This window comes from Protopterus annectens, chromosome 2.part2, assembly GCF_019279795.1.
Source record: "Protopterus annectens isolate FY-2018-M chromosome 2.part2, PAN1.0, whole genome shotgun sequence".
Classification (NCBI taxonomy): domain Eukaryota; kingdom Metazoa; phylum Chordata; order Ceratodontiformes; family Protopteridae; genus Protopterus; species Protopterus annectens.
In genome coordinates this window covers 213828499-213851211 of record NC_056730.1, presented here as the reverse complement: position 1 = coordinate 213851211, position 22713 = coordinate 213828499, and the positions used below count along the sequence as shown (strand labels likewise).

At 38.5% G+C, this 22713-nt stretch overlaps 1 protein-coding gene across 1 annotated transcript in view; it reads right to left on the bottom strand.

Moving 5' to 3' along the window:
- LOC122795932 (vomeronasal type-2 receptor 26-like) overlaps positions 1–18889 on the bottom strand; it is a 48300-nt gene extending 29411 nt beyond the window's left edge. The window contains exons 1-2 of the mRNA XM_044064415.1: positions 18410–18889; positions 7584–7707 (exon numbers count right to left, since the gene is read on the bottom strand). Coding sequence (XP_043920350.1) covers positions 7584–7707; positions 18410–18889 — 604 coding nt within the window. The remainder of the gene's footprint in view (positions 1–7583; positions 7708–18409) is intronic.
- Positions 18890–22713: the final 3824 nt, after the last annotated feature.

The window sequence follows — 22713 nt, the reverse complement described above, 5'->3', positions numbered from 1 at the left end:
GCATAAATTATTTGTCTGTGTAAACCATTTTTGTAGTATGTTAACATCACTGGAGGACTCAATGATTGCAACCAGTTTGCAATTGTCAGTGAAATTTGTAAGCCACAGGCCATCTACTTTCACCTGGACTTCCGAGAAATAGATTCCAAACAGTAGAGGGCCCAGTACAGATCCTTATGGTACATCGCTTGTAACTGGTCTGCTGGTAGAAGTGGAATCCCCAACTTTGACTGTATGGATTCTGTCAGTGAACCAGTTGGCTATCCATCTAGTGATGTATCGGTTAATCCCAAGCTGGGTGAGTTTCTGAATGATTCCTGTGTGGGGAATTGTGTTGAAAGCCTTAGCTAAGTCAAGATAGGTAGTGCACACTGTTTTGCCTTCATTCAGGGCTTTGGTGACATTCTCAAAGATGTCCACCAGATTTAATAAGCATGATCTTCGCTTAATAAAGCCAAAGTGGGCCAGGTCGAGTTTGAAGGTCACCTATGTCCTTATTAATAAGGTCCATGATGATTCTTTCAATGGTCTTGCAGATAAGGCTGGTTAGGCTTATGGGTCTATAGTTTTCAGGGTCTGTTAATGGACCCCCTTTGTGCAAGGGGATTACTGTTGCTGTTTTCTACTCTGCTGGCAGAAGCCAGTGCTTAGGCTGTGGTTAAACAGAGTTCCAAATGGTTAATCAATGTCCTGTTTTAGACTGTTTAGTAAGCAGCCTGGGATGTTATCTGGTCCCACAGAGGTCATGTTTTTGGCTTTGGAGAGTGCAGTTATGACTTGTTCTTTGGATATACTAGGTGGAGGACTGATGCAGGTGTGCTTTGGGGTATGACTGATGGTGACAGGGGAGATGAAGTTTGCACCAAATCTGTCAGTTAACATGTTGGCAATTTCCTCAGGTTCAGTATGAGTGGTACTGTCCACTACTAGTTTGGCACAAAGCTGGGGCTTCCCTTTCAGATTTTAGACATAGCTAAAGAATACCTTGGGTGCTAATTTAGCTTCATAATTAGTTTTAGAGGACTTTTAAAGATTTATAATTTGCTTGTTCAAGCTATGGAGGGTGTTCTTCCTCTGCTGAGTCACTTCCATCTTGTTCTTAGACATCAGTTTCTTCCTCTTGTTGTATAATCTATTTATACTGGAGGTCCACCAGGGTGGGTTTTTTCCTGAGGACCTGTTTTTGATCTGTTCAGGTACAGCTGTGTCTAAACAGTTGTATAAGTGTTTATACGGTGCATTTCTGTACACTTTTGCAGAGGCATCTTTGTTGGCTGTGTTAGCAGTGGGTTTGAAATTATTTATGCCATTGCTTAGTAAGCTGTAGTTTGCTTTGGAGAAAATTTTCTTTTTTTTGCTCCTGCATATGTGTGTGTGTGTGTGTGTGTGTGTGTGTGTGTGTGTGTGTGTGTGTGTGTGTGTGTGTGTGTGTGTGTGTGTGTGTGTGTGTGTGTGTCAGGAGTCAGGTCTTACCAGGGAGGGCAACATACAGGGGTAGTGAAGAGATGTTGGTTAGTACAAGGTCTAGGACATTTGAGCCCCTTGTGGTATAGACTGTCTGTTCAAAAGCATTTGGATTAAAAAAGTCAGGAATCCTCAGGGTAAGCATGTTTCTGCTCAAATACGTCTCCAGTTGACGGAAGGATATTTGAAATCATCCATGACCAAGTTATTTGGTCATATAGTTAGTGAGTCTAGTAGGTCCTAGTAGGCAGTGTGTTTCTTGTGGTTCATGGCAGGGGGCCTATAGCTAACAATGATGTGTAAGGGGGTTTTACCTACAGTTAGTTGGACTTGGAGTAGTAAATTAGTTTTCTGTTCAGACACCTAGCATTAAATAGCATAACCTTGATTTTGTCTCAATTGGATTTTTTTAAATAGGACATTTTGGTGTTATGACATTGCCTAAAAAATGCCTTTGCCAGTAACCAAAACCTAGAGGCAACAGGTGCAAACCATCTCTGCAAAGCAACATGGTTTGTCAACCATGTCTTCCCAGGCTAACAAATACTGAATCTCCCTGGAGTGGCACCAGAAGCTAAGCCAATTGTTGAAGTCAATCATGTTTTGTTTATATTGAGGCATCATCCTGGGTGAAGGTAGAATGCTGCTTAGAGCTAGGAACATATGCATGGGACACATAATCAGAAAGTTTAGTCATGTATTTCTTCATATAGTCCAGTGAGGTACATCTCAAGTCATTCACCCCAACATGGACAATGAAAGAGAAATAACAGCACTTGTTGTTTACAGACTTGAGTGTGTGTATAATATGATGGATGCTGGCAAGACCGGTAGCTAACTGTGACCTTTTCCTTGTCTAGACTGGTGAAGGGACATCTGTGTATCTCACTATGGAGTTGCCTATAACCAGAACATTTGGTTTTGAGGTGTTTTACCTTAGGGACTTTTTTCCTGAGACACTGTTGTGTGTGTTATTATGTGTAGTTGATTCTAATGGGTCTGCAGTGTGTGCAATAGATTTGTACTTGGAAGGTCTCTGATCTTTTGATAGACGTCTATTGAGTACCTCTCCGTATGTGGGTTTACGTGTTGTGAGCTTGTTATGTACAAGAGATGAAGTGTGTGTGCTGACAACCTGTTTGATGTGTGGTTTTTTGCTACATGAGAGAACTGATTACAAATTTATAGTGTAAATACATCTCTGACATATTGTATTAGTTTGTTTTAGGAGTAGGAGGCTGTCAGTATACATGAGGCAATTGCTACATTGCCTCAGGATGCCCATGTCAATCAGGTTGGCCAGAGAAATGGTGAGAAACTGACTGCCCGTTATGGCAGGCATATGCCATAATTACTAGTGGGGAGTGGGTTGGATAGACCAAGTTTTGCTTTAGGATTAACAAAGCGAATTATTCTGTAGAGGGCTAGGGGTAGAAAACTGCAGCAATGTTTGCCAGTGTGCAACAGTGTGCAACTCAGGCATTAAGGCATTAGAGACAAGTTCACTATATACATATGTATATATATATATATATATATATACACAAGGATTCACTTTAGATGCTCAAAATGCTGAAATAACGGATTTCAGAATTTCAAGCCCATAAAGTGGAAACCTGAAAAGCATGAAAACTCAGAAGTGCAAAATTCAAAATCTCGCATATCCGAGATGTTGAACTAGTGCTTCTGCTATACACAAACACACACCTTCCTCCCCACACACAAACACACACTCTGTCCTACATAAAAGGAGGGAGGCAAGCCCCCATGCACCCCCCCCCATGTGGGGGGCTGTGCCCACCACCCCCCTACTTAAATATTCTAACTCCAAGGTCGCACTACATACAGAAACACACAAAACACCACCACACAAGATACATTCTCCTCGCACACATACATCACAGTAACACAACACACTAACACACACTACAGCCCCTACCCAAAACCCTTAAAACATAAACACGTACCTGAATCCATAACCACAGTGAAACACCAGAAGCGCTAATTCAACATCTCCGATATGCGAGATTTTGAATTTCACACTTCTTCTGAGTTTTTGTGCTTTTCAGGTTTCCACTTTTTGGGCTTGAAATTCTGAAATTCGATATTTCAGCATTCTGAGCTTCTAAAGTGAATCCATTTAGATATATATATAGGTATATATATATGTATAAACCCTTTAATCACCCACTGGATAGCCAACTGGATCCCTGATAGGACTCAGGAGGTCAAAATAGGTGAGGCCACCTCCACCAACATGCCAGTCATGGTGTCTGACATAGCTCACTACTGGGCCTGCTCCTTTTTGGCATCTATTTCTCTGAAGTGGGAGCAAATGCTGAAGGTTTATGGTAGACTGAGTTTGCAGATGATTGCAAGCTGGGAGTTATCATAAACTCCTCTGCACACACTAGCATTCTTCAAGAAGGCCTATCTCTGACTAACAAATGATGTCAAAGCCACGGTCTTAAACTCAATGCTAAAACATGCATAACTGTACCCTTTGGGAAGTCAGTCATCCCAGATAATTACCATGTTGATAATATGCTCCTTAGAGTTGACCCATTGGTCAGGGATCTGAGTATGCATGTAGACAGTAGCCTTACCTTTGACAAACCACATAGCCACAATGGCGAGGAAATACTTTTATGTTGTGTAACTTATAAGTAAGTGCATTTTCTCCAGGTCCAAAGAGGTCATTATCCCACTGTACTCACCCTTAGAAGAACAATCATAGAGTAAAATGCTCCCTTTGGTATGTACTTGACAGACATATGGAGCAACTAGAGTGGCCTCAATGGTTCCTTACAAAAAGAATAGAAGGTGCAACAATCTACCTTACGCAGAGTGTCTTAAAGTCCTTTTCCTCTCTTCATTCTCCTATTGACTGCCGAGGGATGATCTATGCCTGGCTTACAAGATATGCCCAGACCCACACTTATGAATCTCATGCATATTTTAAGTCAAATAGTTTCAGAAGTACAGGGTCTAGGGACCTGAATTTTGTCTGTGACTTAAACAGAACATGCTGGAGAGACAGATATGTGTCCCAGAGACTGCCCCTATTATGGAACAGGCTCCTCATCCATATGAAGCTGATCTCATCTATTACCCAGTTTAAGTGCAACCTACACCAGTGGATGGAGAATAGGAAATGTACCATAGGCCTGGCACCTATGTCCCTTATTGGCAGAGGTAGCTTATGAATACCTGTCCCTCAATGTCCTATTTGGATACAGGATGTCATTATTCTTTAGGAAAAACTTGGCTAGACTTAGATAGGTCCATCAGGTCATTAGCCCAGTAACAATCTGTGAATCTATTAATCTATGCCTTGTCCTCCCAATATTTGTTGGCTTTGTTCAGATTTCTTGCACTATGAGATGCAGAGGTATGCATCTAGACTGTGAGTTAGTGAGATAGTTCTAATGGAATATCCACTAGTGCATCACAAAAGATTATCTCTAGGCCTCATCTATTTGACTTCAAATATGCAAATTCCTCTGGTGGTACTGGTGCTTCAAAACTTTCTGCATGTCAGGACACTGCAATTAGTACCTGAAGAAGAACAAGATTTTCCTCAAGGATTTTTTCCTTTTCCTAATGAAATATAAGCTGGCTAGACTTGTTAAACTTGAACAAGTTTATACAAAGTAAAAATATTTTAAGATGCTCGTTCTGCATACCACCTTAGTACTCCTGCAGTAAGACACATTTCTTGTACTGGGTGCCTTCTTTCACATTCCTGTCATGAAGTTCTACTTGAACTTTTTGGAGTTCAGCATTGGTAGACTGTAAATGAATTTCACAATATTCCTAAAAACTATTAATCCGAAGATGCATGCCATTCAAAGCAAAGGCACAATTTACTACCCTTCATTGATGTGTAATATAGGGATTTTTTGTAAATTTTGGATTCACATATTTTAACTGCATTTATATATTTAATTCTGTAAGCTGACTTGCTCTATTGTTGCAAATGTTGCAGAAATCCAATAAAAGAGTGTGTCTTCCCAGTTCTCCAAGTACATTTCTATTATTCTGTGGAGATAGCACACAGAACAAGCATGTTTTCTTTAATGTACAAATTATTCTAAATTAATAGGTAGAGCTGATTATGTAGCATGGGGCAACCATTTATAACACAGCTCCTACTGCACATACAGACAGTGCAATGGATGTCACATGCTTCAGTGGCTTACTGATGTTTCACTTCATTTTTAAAACATGGAAGTAATAACGAAAAAGATGATAAAGATTTGGCATTTTAACTTTATATAACTGAATTATATAAAGGATTAGTTTTATTAAATAACTTTCAGAAAAAGACATTCAAATTATTAAAAAAATAGCTGACTGCATAATTCCTTTAATACTAAAGTTTAAATATAAGAGTAGGTACTTAAGAAATAAACAATATTGTATTCAAATTTCAAAAATATTAATTCAAAAATATTCAAATTGCCAATGTCATACCACTCCATAAAGGTGGCAGCTCTACCAAACTAATTTTCGCCCCATAGCCATTTTGTCACCTCTAGCTAAAATCATGGAAAAATGCATTCATAATCAACTGCTACAATACCTGACACAAAACAACCTCATAGCCAGTTCCCACCATGGATTCAGGCTGCATCATAGTACCACCACAGCCCTCCTTGCCTTCTCTGATGTCATAAACAACAATTGCAACAGTAATAAAATATCCTCTGCCCTTTTCTTGGACCTCTCCAAAGCTTTTGATACGGTGGATCACCAACTACTAATTTACACACTAAAGACTATGGACTTAGACACTCAAGCTCTGCAATGGTTCCAATCCTATTTGAATGGCAGACAACAGGCTGTCCTATTGCAAAATAAAATTTCTAACCTCCTACTCAACACCCTGGGGATTCCGCAGGGCTCTGTACTTGGACCTCTGCTATTTTCAACATTTATCAATATCCTCTATACAGTCATCCCAGGTGCAAAATGGATCCAATATGCAGATAACACCACCCTTATCTGCTCTGCTACCTCCCAGTCTGATCTACAAAGACTGTCCCAAACCACCTTCAATACAGTCGAAAAATGGCTAACAAATTGTCACCTGATCCTAAACCCAAATAAAACTAAATTACTTCTGTTTTCCCTTAATTGAAAATCCACCATACCATCCTTCACCATAAAATCTAAGAATGGTACCATAATCTCCCCAGATACCTACACAAAGCTACTAGGCATTACCACAGATAACAATCTCAAATTTGACATACATGTTAATCAGACTGTTAAAACCATCAACAAAAAACTCGGATCACAATGCAATATTAAACCTTTCCTAACCCCACCCGCTAAAATAGCCATTGCACGCTCTCACCTTCTTTCAACATTCCTCTAAGCTTCCCCTTTATTCACCAACTTAGGCAAAACAGAACTGAATAAACTGTCAAGCTGTTATAATCACATTGCCCGATTCGCCACTGGCATGCCATACAAGACACATAAAAACCTGAACCACCTAGGATGGTTAGAACTGCCATGCCTATTTCAATATAACCATTAGTGGCACATAAAGTACTCAAATAGCCTGACAGTACACCTGCACTTAAAAAAACATATCAAACCCTGCAGTAACCCAAGACCACTTCGCTCCTCTAACAGGCTACTAGTGCAAACTGTCAAAACCAAAAATTCAGCTGGTGACTCTCTGTTTGCCAATCATGTTGGCAAAATCTGAAACAAACTCCCTACTGATATCATGCTAGAACCTACCCTTAGTCAAAACAAAAAAAGTCTTAAACTTTATTTTAAATCACACTGGCTATGTCCTTGTTCCAAACCAGAATTATCCTGTCACCATGTTTGTGTACTAACTCTTTCAGAAATTAATAGAATTGTGTTTTATAGGCCATAAACCTTGTGTAAAATAAATAATTTGTCTGATTTTTTATGTAGTACCAGTTGGACCTGTAAATTCCTCTTTACCTAGATTTATGCTATAAAATTGTGTTTACTGTGGAGCTTTTCTCCCCGGGCCTCCACTGAAAATGGACATGTATCCAGTTGGACTATCCCGGTCAACAAATGTAAAATAAATAAAATAAAATAAACATGTAACAGACTATGTTGCTTACCAGTTTGATTAGCAATCTCTCCCATGGAGCACAAAACACAGTCATAGCAACAAAGTGGTTGTCCTTGACGTGAAGATTTTCTGTAACCTAAAGAACAGGTCTCACTGCACATAGAATGTGGTACCTGAGAAACAAGAAAAATGTTTCATAAGCAAACAAGAAAATTAACTGCATGTAAAAATAAAAATAGCATGTATAAATCATTTGTGTATCTTCTTTGTTTTTTGCAGAGACAAAAATTTCCAACTAATATCACATGTCTTTTTTTATCTCTTACCCTAGCATGCCATCACATTTCCATCAGCAGCATGTCAATCATACTGGTTTACTTATCACCTTCTTATGAGTTACAACTCAGAAGAAGAAGAACAGGAAGATGAAGAGGAAGAGGAACAGGATGGTGGGTCAAAAGGGAGACTAATTTAAAAATGCTCATGTGATTCTTAAAAGAATGCTATTTGCAGATTAGGATCAGAGCTTTACAACAGATGGCAGGGGATAAGGTCTTTAATGAGGAGAAGCTGAGGAGAATATTGCAATACTTTTTATACAGGCAAATAAATAAAAATAAGTGTAGATACATTGTCTGCATTTATATACCACCTGGTAAAAATGTTAATATTCTGATAAGTATCCTCCACTGGCTATCTTGCAACTATCCCCAAGAAACCATAGTCTAAGGTGACTTTAACATTGATTGGAACACCTGTTCCTCTGAATCTTCCTCTACCCATATAAACCTTCACAGGTTTACACAGACTATTTCCACCCCCACTAGATTCAATAAAAACAAAGCCAAAGATAGTATCCTTGATTGGATACTTATCAATGGCCACCCTCAAATGTACAAGCCAGGCATACTACCTGATGATCTAAGTGATCACTGCCTTACCTATATTATTAGGCTTAAAGCTGACATTCCCCATCAGCCCACCTATAAAACAATAAGAAATGTCAAGACGCTACCAAAAAGAACTCAAAGCATGTAATTGGTCTGTTCTGAAACAATGTCCATTACAAGAGGCAGTGGATTACTTCAACACGAAATTCCTGGCTATCCTTAATGTGCACGCTCCTATCCGCACCATTCATACCAAAACAAAATGTTGCACCGTAGCTATCTAAAGATACAAAATACAAAATTATACAAAGAAACAAGGCCTGGGCCATGTGGCATGTCACTAAAGCCCCATTAGACCAAGTCAGATATCGACAATTAAGGAACGAGACTAAAAAATCTATCATTCTAGACAAAAAAAATTATTACTGCCTCCTGCAACAGAAATACCAACAAAAACCTCAAAAGTTCTGGGCTGGAATAAACAGCCTTCTCCACACAGTCCATACCACCACTCCTACCCCATCAGTTGCCCTTGATAAATCTCCTGTAGAAATCTCAAACACCTTCAATGCCTTCTTTACCGAAATTATCCAGTCTATAGCTACCCGTCTCACTCCCATGTGCTCAAACTTCAGCGCTGTCACACCTAGCTCTGACCCACTCAATGCACAACTCTCCTTTAGATTTCAACCCATACCTACTCCCCTAATCTGGGCCCTACTTAAAAAACTAAAACCTACTACAATAGTTGCTGACCTCCTCCCTGCTGAATATCTGCAAAAAGCTGCGGATGCCATAGTGCTCTCCATTTCTATCCTGATTAATAGATCCATTTCCGAGGGAACCATCCCATCAATATGGAAAATTTCACATGCAATTCCTTTCCATAAAGGAGGTAGTTCCACAGAGCTGTCTAACTTTAGACCTATAGCCATTCTGTCACCGCTAGCTAAAATCATGAAAAATATGTCCACAAACAACTCATGCACTTTCTTATTCAAAACAAACTGCTTGCTGACTCTCAGCATGGCTTTAGGCCATTCCACTGTACCACCACTCCTCTCCTATCTTTCTCTAATGTCGTCAGTCTAAATTGTAACAGCAACAAACTGTCCTCAACACTCTTTCTAGATCTTTCAAAGGCTTTCATCATGGTCAATCATCAGCTACTGCTCAATACCCTGATATCCATCGGTTTAGACCATCAGGATATACAATGGTTCCAGTCCTACCAACTCGGTAGACAGCAGGCTGTCATATGGCAGAATAAGCTGTCAACCCATCTGCCTTTAACCCTAGGAGTCCCACAGGGCTCCATACTAGGTCCCCTTCTTTTCTCAATCTCTATTAACAATCTTCACACAACCATCTTAAAAGTTACTTGCATCCAATATGCGGATGACTCAACACTGATATGGTCTGCCTCCTCTCCAACACACCTACTGTCCCTAACCCAGACTACTTTCAACACCATAGAACACTGGCTAGCTAATTGCCACTTGCTTCTAAATCCTAACAAAACCAAACTGCTGCTTTTCTCCCCTACCCGTAGGTGTTCTCCTCCATTCTTCACCATTAAGACCACACTAAGCTACTAGGTGTAATAATCGACAACGACCTTAAATTTGATGCACATGTTAATCATACCATTAAGTCCATTAACAAAAAACTTGGCTCCCTGTACAAGTTCAAACCTTTCCTCACCCCTCTTGCTAGGGTGGCTATTGCATGCTCCCACCTTCTCTCTACCCTTATGTATGCCTCCCCTGTACTCACCAACCTGTCCAAAACCGATCTCAACAAATTATCGGGTTGTTACAACCATATAGCTAGATTCGCTACTGGCATGGCATATAGGACTTATCACTGTCAAAACCTAAAAGCTCTAGAATGGCTAGAATTTCCTACCCTTCTACAGTTCAACCAACTTATAGTAGCGCACAAAGTCCTCCACCAACCTGAAAACACTCGTGCCCTTAAAAACATTATCAGCCCCCATAGTGCTCTCAGGCCACTATGCTCATCTAATAAACTAATGGTACTGACCCAAAAATCCAACAACTCTGCAGGAGATGCTCTATTTGTCAACTCAATTAGTAAAACTTGGAATCTACTTCCTGCTAACCTTACCAAGGAAACTTTGCTACCCCTATTTAAAAAAGGTGTCAAAAATTAATTCAAATCACACTGGCTCTGCCCTTGCTCAAATCCTGATTACAACTTCACTAAAATTAGTATTCCTCCCCAATTTGCTGTTTAGCAATCTACCCATGCCACATTACATATGTATGTCTGTACATATTGAAACGTTATATGTATGTATCCTATGTTATTATTTTGATGTTTCCTGTGTTTAAAACTTAGTTATGTTTTACTGTCTCTGTTTTGTTTTGTTACATGGAGCTTTTCTTCCCGGGCCTCCGCTGAAAATGTACACGTATCCTATCTATCAGGGTCAACAAAAGTAAAATCATCATCTTATTTAGGCTGTTCCCATTAGGGGTTGTCACAGCAGATCACCTGTTTCCATTTCTTCCTGTCCTCTGCATCTTGCTCTGTCACACCAACCACCTGCATGTCCTCTCTCACCACATCCATAAACCTTATCTTAGGCCTTCCTCTTTTCCTGTTACCTGGTAGCTTCATCCTTAGCATCTTTTTCCCAATATACTCAGCATCCCTCCTCAGCACATGTCCAAACCAATGTAATCTTGCCTCTCTGGCTTTGTCTCCAAACACTCCAACCTGTGCTGACCCTCTAATATACTTATTCCTAATCTTGTCCACCCTAGTCACACCCAGTTCAAATCTTAACATCTTTAATTCTGCCACATCAAGCTCAAACTCCTGCCTTTTTGTCAATGCCACTGTCTCCAACCCATATAACATAGCTGGTCTCACTACCCTCTTGTAGACCTTCCCTTTCACTTTTACAGGTACTCGTCTGTCACAAATCACTCCTGACACTCTTCTCCACTCACTCCATCCTGTATGTACTCTCTTCTTCACCTCTCTTCCACACTCACTGTTACTCTGAACTATTGACCCCAAGTATTTAAACTCATCCACCTTCGCCACCTCTACTCATTGCATCCTCACCATTTCTCTATCCTCCCTCTCATTCACACACATATATTCTGTCTTAGTCCTACTGACCTTCATTCCTCTTTTCTCTAGAGCATATCTTCATCTCTCCAGGGTCTCCTCCACCTGTTCCCTACTCTCACTACAGATCACAATGTCATCTGCAAACATCATAGTCCAAGGGGACTCCTTTCTGATCTCGTCTGTCAACCTGTCCATCACCATTGCAAATAAGAAAGGGCTCAGAGCTGATCCTTGATGTAACCCCACCTCCACCTTAAACACATCCATCACTCCCACCACAGACCTCACCACTGTCACACTACCCTCGTACATATCCTGTACCACTCTTACATACTTTTCTGACACTCCTGACTTCCTCATACAATACCACAACTCCTCTCTAGGCACCCCGTCATATGCTTTATCTAAGTCTACAAAAACACAATGCAACTCCTTCTGACATTCTCTGTACTTCTCCATCAACAATCTCAGAGCAAAGATTGCATCTGTAGTGCTCTTTCCCAGCATGAAACCATGCTGCTGATCACTAATCATCACGTCCCTTCTTAACCTTGCTTCCACTACTCTTTCCCATAACTTCATGCTGTGACTGATCAATTTAATCCCTCTGTAGTTACTACAGCTCTGCACATCACCCTTATTCTTAAAAATCAGTACCAAAACACTTTTTCTCCATTCCTCAGGCATCCTCTCACTTTCCAAGATGTCATTAAACGATCTGGTTAAAAATTCCGCTGCCATTTCACCTAAACACCTCCATGCTTCCACAGGTATGTCATCTAGGCCAACAGCCTTTCCATTCTTCATTCTCTTCATAGCAATCCTTACTTCCTCCTTGCTAATCCATTGTACTTCAAGATTCACTATCCCAACATCATCCAACCTTCTCTCCCTTTCATTCTCTTCATTCATCAACCCCTCAAAGTACTCTTTCCATCTCCTCAACACACTCTCCTCGCTTGTGAGCATGTTTCCCTCATTATCCTTTATCACTTTACCTGCTGCACATCCTTCCTAGCTTGTTCCTGCTGTCTAGTCAATCAGTACAGGTCATTTTCTCCCTCCTTAGTGCCCAACCTTTCATACAACTCTTCATATGCCTTATCCTTAGCCTTTGCCACCTCTCTCTTTGCCATGCACCTCATCTCCTTATACTCCTGTCTACTTTCTTCATCTCTCTGACAATCCCACTTCTTCTTTGCCAACCTCTTTCTCTGTATACTCTCCTGTACTTCCTCATTCCACCACCATGTCTCCTTGTCGTCCTTCCTCTATCCAGATGTGATACAAAGCACCTTTCTAGCCGTCTCCCTTACTAGCTCTGCTGTAGTTACCCAGCTATTTGGTAACTCTTCACTTCCACCCAGTGCCTGCCTTAACTCATCTCTGAACTCCACCTCACAATTACCCTTTGTCAATTTACTCCATTTGATCCTTGGTGCTGCCCTCACACTCCTCCTCCTCTTCTTGATCACCAACGTCATTCTACAAACCACCATCCTATGCTGCCTAACTACACTTTCTCTGGTCACCACTTTACTGTCTCCAATCTCCTTCAAACTGGCCCTCGTACATAAGATATAATCCACCTGTGTGCATCTTCCTCCACTTTTGTATGTCACCCTATGCTCCTCCCTCTTGTTAAAATACATATTCACCACAGCCATGTCCATCCTTTTTGCAAAATCCACTACCATCTGACCTTCTGCATTCTTTTGTTTAACACCATACCTACCCATCACTTCCTCATCCCCTCTGTTCTCTTCACCAACATGCCCATTGAAATCTGCTCCAATCACCACTTTCTCACCCTTGGGTACAGTCATCACCACTTCATCCAATTCACTCCAAAATTTTTCTTTCTCATCCATTGCACACACAACTTGTGGAGCATATGCACTAACAACATTCATCATTACACCATCAATTTCCAGCTTCATAAACATCACTCTATCCGACACTCTTTTCACCTCCAAAGCACTCTTAGCATACTGTTCCTTCAGAATAACTCCTACGCCATTTCTCCTCCCATCCACACCATGATAAAACAATTTGAAACCCACCTCTGATACACCTAGCCTTACTCCCCTTCCATCTGGTCTCTTGCACACACAATATACCAACCTTCCTTCTATCCATCATATCAGCTAGCTCTCTCCCTATACTAGTCATACTGCCAAACAACAAATGTAAAATAAATAAATAAAATACAGACCTTTAAAACAGTGGATCAGAGCATGGAGTTGTTTCTGTAATGGAGGGTTAAAAAGGCTTCTAAAGACTGCCAGGTACGAGATGCATAAGTAATGCTAAGTGGGAGAAGATACTGCTACCATTAAATACTTGGCATGAGATATAGCCAGAGGACAAAATGTTTTTCTGGCTAAGTTTTATTGGCATCCTTATTCTTAATGGTCAAAACATGCTCATAGATCCTGTCTTGGTCTTTCCCACATAGAAACTCTCACAGTATTACAAGTAGCCAAATAATCTACATGTTCAGACTTATTTTATTTATTTATTTGACATTTTTAACCGGGTATGTCCAAATGAGCTAGAGTCCATTTTCAGTGAAGGCCCTGGGAGAAAAGCTCTACAGAGAAAAATATAATAATAATTACAAGGCAAAAAAATTTACATTCTGTACAGTAAAGATTTAGATATTGGTGTAGGCAAACAATAAGAGAGTATAGCAACAAAAATCAAAAATACAGTCAATAGTTAAGGCCTAAGATTATAGAAGACCTACAATATATGGGCTCTTAGTTCCATTGTAGACTTACAAGAAAATCTGTTTTTGACAATGATGAATCTACCTACATATTTGAGAAAAACACCTCGATTATTTAATCTGTACATACATTGCTTCATGAATAACAGCAACAGGTACCATATGGCACCTCTTTTTTAGAATTAAGTAACAACATCAAAGCTTTTTAAAATTGCTCCTTAGGTTACTCAGTTTTTTGTAATCAAGTCAAGTAGAACATGGATACAAATAATTATTTCTGGCAAATATGGATTAATATGCAAGTCCTTTAAAAAGTTGTACTTCTTTGTATTGGATGACATTCTTGATATTTTACTCTGGTGTAATCTTAGTAGTAAGTTGGATTGTAAGGAAGTCAGGTGGCAACTTGAAATAGATACAGACAAACCACCTGGTTTAAATGAAATGATAAATATTAAATGTTTTTTAAGATTTCTTATATTTGAGAATAATTTATAATTTAATAGATGAGAAAATATTTTTAAAATTTATGATACGCGATTTTATTGATGTGATCACACATGATATGGATGTTAAATATGGCCAATGCAGCAACGTTTTTGTTCTGATTTGGTTTATAAAATAAAAGAATGAAAGTGTTCAACTTTTTAAACCATCAGTACATTTCATCATTCTTGCAGTGGCACTTTTTTCATTTTAGCTGTTTTTTGTTTACAATGTTCACTAGTATACTAAGTTGTGTTTATTTTTAAAAGTTCTTACTTTCAGTTGGTGCCATTGATGCAATGGATGTTATTCATGTGGCAAGTGACGATAATAATTTACTGGATAATGAGTAGCTGAATATATTGTTTCATCCAGTTTCCAATGATTTTATGGTAATTAGCCAATCTTTCGCTAATTTACTAGCTCACATGCAAACAGCATTTGAGAATTTGATGAAAGCTTTTCTGATACAGATGAGCTCATTATAAAATGGCAGTATAATGAAAGATTTGGTTGACAATACTGATGTAACCTTGGTGGCCATCTAATCTCCAGTCATGAATGCAAGTATTGAACATTTAATTATGGGTATATAGAAGAAAGCCACAAAGTCCCACCAGAGGAATAAATGCACCACCAGTTAATACCACCACAAGACAAGCAGCAATAATGTTTGTCTTTCGGCTTTTTCCCGGTAAGGGGTCACCACAGTGGAACTCCAGTCCACTAATGATTGGCAGTAGATTTTTACGAAACGCCAAGTTGCCAGCTCGATGCCCAACCATCAACGAAGGCATGCCCATTTACGCACGCATGTCTTTTGAACGCTACCCAGCCACGGGGAGGACATGCAGACTCCACACAGAAGGCACTTCCAAACCAAGTGGAGAATCGAACAGGAGAACCTCTTGCTGTGAGGTAACAACGCTACTGCCGTACCACCACGGCATCAATAATAATAATAATTCAAAAGTACTGGTAGAGCAAACCAAAGCAAAATAAAGGCATAAAAGTATAAATCCAAAATGTTATTGTTTTAGCACTTTTACGGCTACCATTGCCACTTCTTCAGACATTCAAAATCACATTGCTATTCATTCATTTAATTGAAGTAAACAGTAGCCAATAAAAATACAATTACAATAAATCAATTAAACAATTAATATAAAAACAGAGTCAAAACAATATAAAAATGTAAAACTGTATATGTCACATTAAATAACACATTAAATAAAAATATGGAATTGTATACACACACACACACACACACACACACACATATATGTATATATATATATATATATATATATATATATATATATATATATATATATATATATATATATATATATATATATACATACATATATTTATACATGGGTCTACTTCAGTTGATCGAACTTTTATAAGTTCGAACCACATATGGCCAAGACCATATGTTTGAACTTCTAAAAGTTCGATAACCGAAGTAAAACCACAAAAAAACAAAAAAACACAAAATTAAATGTCTATAGCGGGGGGGGGGGTATACACCACCCTGCACCCCCTTACTTAAATATACCAACTCTGGGATCTCGCTACATTGTGGAAATGGGACATCTTACCTTTCCACTCTGCACAGAGATCTCCATTCAGTCAGATTGGACTTTTATAAGTTCGAACATATGGTCTCAGTCATATGTGGTTTGAACTTATAAATGTTTGATTGACTGTAGGGGACCTATATATGTATGTATATATATATATATATATATATATATATATATATATATATATATATATATATACACAAAAAAATATATTTATCTAAAAACTCTATTTTTTAAAACTGGTTTGATACATATTTTATCATTTAAACCTTTACCTTTATTGCCCCTCATCCTTTTTATCCATTTTAGTTCTAAAGTTTCTAGCTTATTCTCAAGATCCCCCCCCCCCCTTGTAGATTGTCATGTATTACTTCAAGAACCATAAACTTGAAGTTGTGTACAATACTGTGTATATTGACATGTTTAGCCAGAGCATTCGTGTAGATAGAGTTGTTCATGCTATATATGTGTTCTCTAATTCTGTCATGAAGCCTGTGGTCAGTCTTGCCAATATAAAACCTGTAGCATACTTGACCCACAGCTAAATAAAATAAATGCATAATATCACCGTTAGCTCTAACATGAAATTTTAAGAGTTTTCCAGTATCTGGATGTAAAAACCCATTAGAGGTGTCTTCAAATTAACACCAATTGCATTTGAGGCATGGAAAGGTACCAAAATGGGTACTCAGTCTAGTATTTACATCAGAAATTTTAGGATAACATAACATAACATTCTCTTTAAATTTTTCTTATTTTTGCATACAAACCTAGGTTTATTACCTACCACAGAGGTGACTTCTTTATCTATCATCAATATCTGCCAGCTGTTCTTTATCATATTCTCAATCTGCGTAATGTTACTTGAATGAACTACTGGAACTCTCAAGTAGTTCTCTTTTTTCATTTGTCTATCCCAAGGGCCTTCAGAATAGTAATGTTTGCCCTCCTTCCTTCGCAGGCCTGTTATATTAATTAGAGCTGCATCAACGTCATGCTTACTATAACCTCTATCATGAAATCTATACTGTAAAGCAATAGTTTCTCTAGCAAAATTGGAGTCACTAACATTGTCTAGAAGCTCGTAGTCCCTGGCTTCTAACTATATTATGATAAATATGTGGGGGGTTGCATACTTTTTCTATGGAGGTAATTATTCCTGTAGCAACTTTTTCTAAAGGTTTTGGTAGAAAAAGAGTGATTCTCTGCTCTGAAAACCATTACATCTAGAAAATTAATGGAAACTGCGGAGTAATTCAAGGTAAATTTTAAAAAAGGGGTAGTTGAATCTAAATACTCATGTAATTTTATAAGAGATTGCTTTTCTCCATCCCATAACAAAAAAAGATCATCTACAAATGTCCGGTAGAAAATAACTTCTTTAAATTTTTTAAGTACAAAATTGTTCTTCCAATGTGCCATAACAATATTGGCATAGCTATTGGCACTGGAAGTGCCCATAGCCACGCCATTCTGTTGCCAATACACAGAGTCATTAAAAATGAATATATTATTCTCAAGGATAACCTCCATGAACAAACAAATCAGTTCAGTAAAGGTTCCACTAAAGCTACTGTAGTTACATAAATATTATTTCAATGAACCAATGCCAATATAATTTGGTATGCATGTGAATAAAGAGTATACATCTAAAGTCACAAATATATAGGTGTCACAATTTTTTGATGTCCCACAAAAGTGTACAAATCATTCAAAATATTTTTTGTGTCATTTAGTACATGTTGGTTAATACTAAGTATACTTCTTAGATGTTTTTCAACAAAAATAGAAATATTTTCTGTTCACCAGACACTATAGGCCTAAATTGTGGTTTCTAGGCATCCTTTTGCACTTTTTGTAACCCTTATAAAATAGGAATGACAGGGTTTTCACACAAAAAATACTTATACTGTTCTATAGTGATATTACACCCAAGTAAACAGTCATATAATGTGTTATTAACTCTCTGAATTATACTATATACATAATATGTAGTAAATAAGGTCTAAGTATTGGTATCACTATGCAAACATAACATTTGGTTACCATAGAAAACTCTGTCCATTACTACCACAGGACTTCCTTTGTCTGCAGATTTAATGACAATGGATCTGTCATGAATCAACATTTTTAAAGCCTGTTGTTCATAAGGGATTAAATTAAAAAAAAAAACTTTTCCCAAATTCCTGTGAGTAAATAGAGAAATAATGTCATCTTCACATTTTCTCTCAAAAACTTCTACAGCGGCATTGTTAATACGAGTAAAGGAACTAGGTTTTTTGAAAGTCATTATATGGCTATCACATTGCACATTATTGTTTGATTTAAAATGAACTTTCAGCATAACAGTTTGCGTAAAAAGCTTCAAATCCATCATACAGTCTGTGATATCACTTGGCTGTGTTGGTATAAAGTTCATACCTTTATTTAACAAAGACATTTCTTCAACAGTTAATGTATGAGGAGATATGTTCCAAACTGAGGAGTTGTTGGCTTCTGCCACATTTTCTTCAATGTATAGTTCTCTCTGACATCCATATTCAATTTTCATTTGATCCTGCCTCTGCTGTTTGAATGTCTGTTGGCAGGTGAATTGTTTGGAAATGGAAAAGAAAAAACACTCCTGTTCAGGACTGTGGATTCATGTTGCAGCACAGAACCCAGTGTATTATTGAAATTAAAATTAGTCCCGCTCGTGCTTGCATTAATTAAAGAAGTTTTATTCCTAGCCCCAAAGTTCATTTTTGTAGCATTCTGCACTGTTGTTATAGCAGAAGTCTCCGAGGAGACTTGTGCAGCAGAAGATTTAACTGCCTTTACGAACTTGTTAGTTCGTTTGCCTTGTTGGTTATGGTTGGCATACACCCAGCCTATTTTGGTTTCCCAGTATTTGCTTGTTGCTTAGCAACTGATTTCGGCCAAATACATACCCAGCAGCAAAATCGGTTAAATCCCTGTCTAGTTTCCTCTGTTTCTGTTGTAAAGTTCTACGTTCAAAGGCTGCAACTGAATCAAGAATATAACATAACTTAGTGTCAAGTAAATCAGAAGGATATTTCTCATACAATTGTTCCTGCATTGATGAAATAAGCCGTACTAATCTCTCTTCTTCCGGCTTAAAAAAGTCATTCAGCAATCTCATATAATTGTAACTAAGCTCTAAATTTAGCTTTTGCCATCTAATTAAGAGTTGTCTATGTAGTTCACCATAAGTCGGCATTTTTAAGATTCTTAAGCCCCTAGGTACCACATAGAGCTCAAGGCAAGCCTCAAAGTGATAACGTTGAATCTGGAGATGTTTTAGTTTATAAAGACAGTCCTCAAGTTGAAATAAATCTTTACAAATAGAAGTTATGTCTATTTCATTACCTTGCTAAAGTTCTGCATAGTTGGAAGCTTTATAACCTAATAAAGGTTTTTTATTAGTATTCAGGAGCTGAGAAAGCCTCACAGATGCAGTCTCAATCTCCCGTCTTTCCCCTTCAAGCACATACGGTAATTCAATAGCATTAACAGCTCCTTCAGCCATGGTAATCTCTGGTTTTGAAGAAATATATAGAAGAAAACCATAAAGTCCCACCAGAGGAACAAATGCACCATGAGTTTATACCACCACAAGATAAGCATTTATATTTAATTATGGGTACTTTTAATCCATTTGGTAATGGTAAATTTTTGTCTGGTACTTTGAAAGCTGCCAGAAAAGATGGAGCTTCAGAAGCAGTATGTAAAGTGAACATTTATAACCTCAAATTTAAACATTTTAAAATTAAGACCTTTGAATTTGAAAATTATTATTTAGAATATTGTATAGTGCCAACATTTCTCAGAGTTTTTAAATTCCTAAACCATATTACAAAAGATGATAACATTTACAAGGATTTTATTGAACTTTTTAACAATACAAGTGTGACTGTATTAAAGCATTTGGTCACAAAAAATACTCTTACGTTAGACCTATTATTGAGTCAAGTCAGAAGTATTGATTATAGTGTAAGGAACAGTTTTGAACAACACACCACAATGTATCATGCTATTTCAGTGAACATGGTGAGACAGAAGAAGCTAAAAAGAATGCAGAAAATTATAACAATAATTTGGCCAATCTCTTGACACATAATAATCAAATATTTGGAGACAATAATGGTCTTGGGTTAATTGCAACTGATAATATGGACAATAATGGTTAAGAAGAAGACAATCCCCAGGATTCAATAAAGGTTTTTTCCCATGCCAGAATAGTGCAGCAGCTCCTGCACGGAATATGACCACCGAGCAATTCAATAATCAAGGCTGGGGGCATGCACGAGCCTGCCAGCACTATTCTGGCACAGACACCACTGAATAATGCTAATTACCTCATTTGCTGGTGAAAACCATGCAAATAATGTGAATTAGAGATTCAGTAAGCAGGCAGACATCTGTGCCAGAACAGTGTCCATTGCAGAAATGTATTCAGTTGCTGACCATGTACATTTCTGCAAAAATCAAAATGGAGGCATGACAGCTCAAAGTAACGCATGTATTATAATCATTAGGCATGCCAATAGCCAAAAATATGGCCACTGACATGGAAAAGAGTTGCAAAAATATAAAAATCAAATTGTTTTTGGCCGATTTCAGCTGCTTAAGTGTAGCGCAGTGACATGCAAATGAAATTGTGCTGAAAATCAAAAAAATGTGAAAAGACAATTTTAAGTGAAATCTACATTTTGCCATTATAGTGTATAGCATGCAGAATCAAAACAATAACTGGTAACACTGGTTGCTCAAGGGAAAGGCTCTGGTGTAGTGGTGTAACAAGGGACTAAGGCAGTGGGGTATACAAATGAACAAATATTACTGAATCACAAAATGAGAGACCATCGTCTGCATGCACCTAACCGTGTAGGAGCTATAAGGCAGTTGTGTAAGCAGGCGAAGCAGCTGACATGAAAAAGAGGTGTGTCATGCTTGGTGTAAGCACATTGGAGCTCCATGGCTTCCATTTGAGCATAGCTAAGCACAGCTAAGCAAGGGTATGTGTCTGAGGCTGTATTGACTTATTCCTTGAAAGAAAGAGTGTGTTCGCGTCCAGGGGAGGCCCATTTCTGCTTAAAAGTGTTTACTTTAGCTAAACAGGTTTGTGTGGTAAACACAGTCTAAAACAAAATAAAACAAAAAAATGGAAATAGCAGAAGTGTTTACATTTGGCCAGTGCGTTTGTGCGGCATGCCTTAGGGCTTAAAAGGGGCACAAATGGGAAAGGGAAAAAAAGAAAAAAATGGGAAATAGCAGAATAAAAGCAATCAAGTACAAATAATATAGCTGGCAAGTGGAATGTCTGCAGTCATCTGGAATCATCCTAGGGCCTATACAAGCCTAGCCATAACTATTCCCTGGCTATTTCTTCCCACGCTATTTACTTCCCTGAACCCCTGTCTAGCAGGATGACTGACATGATCCCAAGGGTGAACTTCCTTTCTCCCATCCAATCATCAAGGTTCCTTTTGAAGAGGGCCAAAGAAGCACTCTGCTTGACTTGTATGGGCAGTCTGTTCCAGAGTCTGGGGAGTCTCTGGGTCAGGAACTTATCCCTCCAGCATATTTTGTCTATTGTGATGACAAGGTTTAGATCCCTGGAGTGTGTGGCTCTGAGGGATTGGGTTTACTTTAAGTGTAGCATGTCCAACAGCTCTGGGCTTGACATGGCCTTGTATGTTAAGCAAAGATCACCTCTGAGTAGACGATATGCGACAGAGTATAGCTGGAGTTTTTTTAAGGTGGTCACATAGGGCATCTGCTTTAGGCCTGTGATTCTTTTAGTGAGGTATTTCTGTGGCCTTTCCAGTTGTTGCAGATGTCTTCAGAGGTACATACCAAATGGGGCATTGTATTCTATAATGAGTCTAATGAGGGATGAGTACAGTGGGACAATGATCCCCTTTTTTTCTGGATGAACAGCCCTTAGTGAAGAGGTGTGCCACATAGAAGGATTTCCTGACTGTTGTGGCAATGTGGTTATCAAAGGTGAGACCACTGTTCATCTGTGTCACTAAGTCTCTTATCACACTTTTGGTGTTTAGGGTACTGCCACCTATGTGGTAATTCATGGGTACATATTTTTCCCAAAGAGGATAACTATAAATTTCTTGGCATTGAGCTTGAGCCCATGGCTCTAGCACTAAGCATCTGTTTCTGTGAGGCCCTTTTGTAGAATATCCACATTATTTGGGGATTCAATAATGGCTCCCAGTTTGCAGTCATCTGTGAACTTTGTCAGTCAGAGTCCTTTAGTGTTGGCCTGTACTTCAGAGAAGTAGATGCCAAACAAGAGCGGTCCCAGGACTGAACCCTGAGCTACTCCACATGTCACTTGTCTGGAGCTGGATTTTG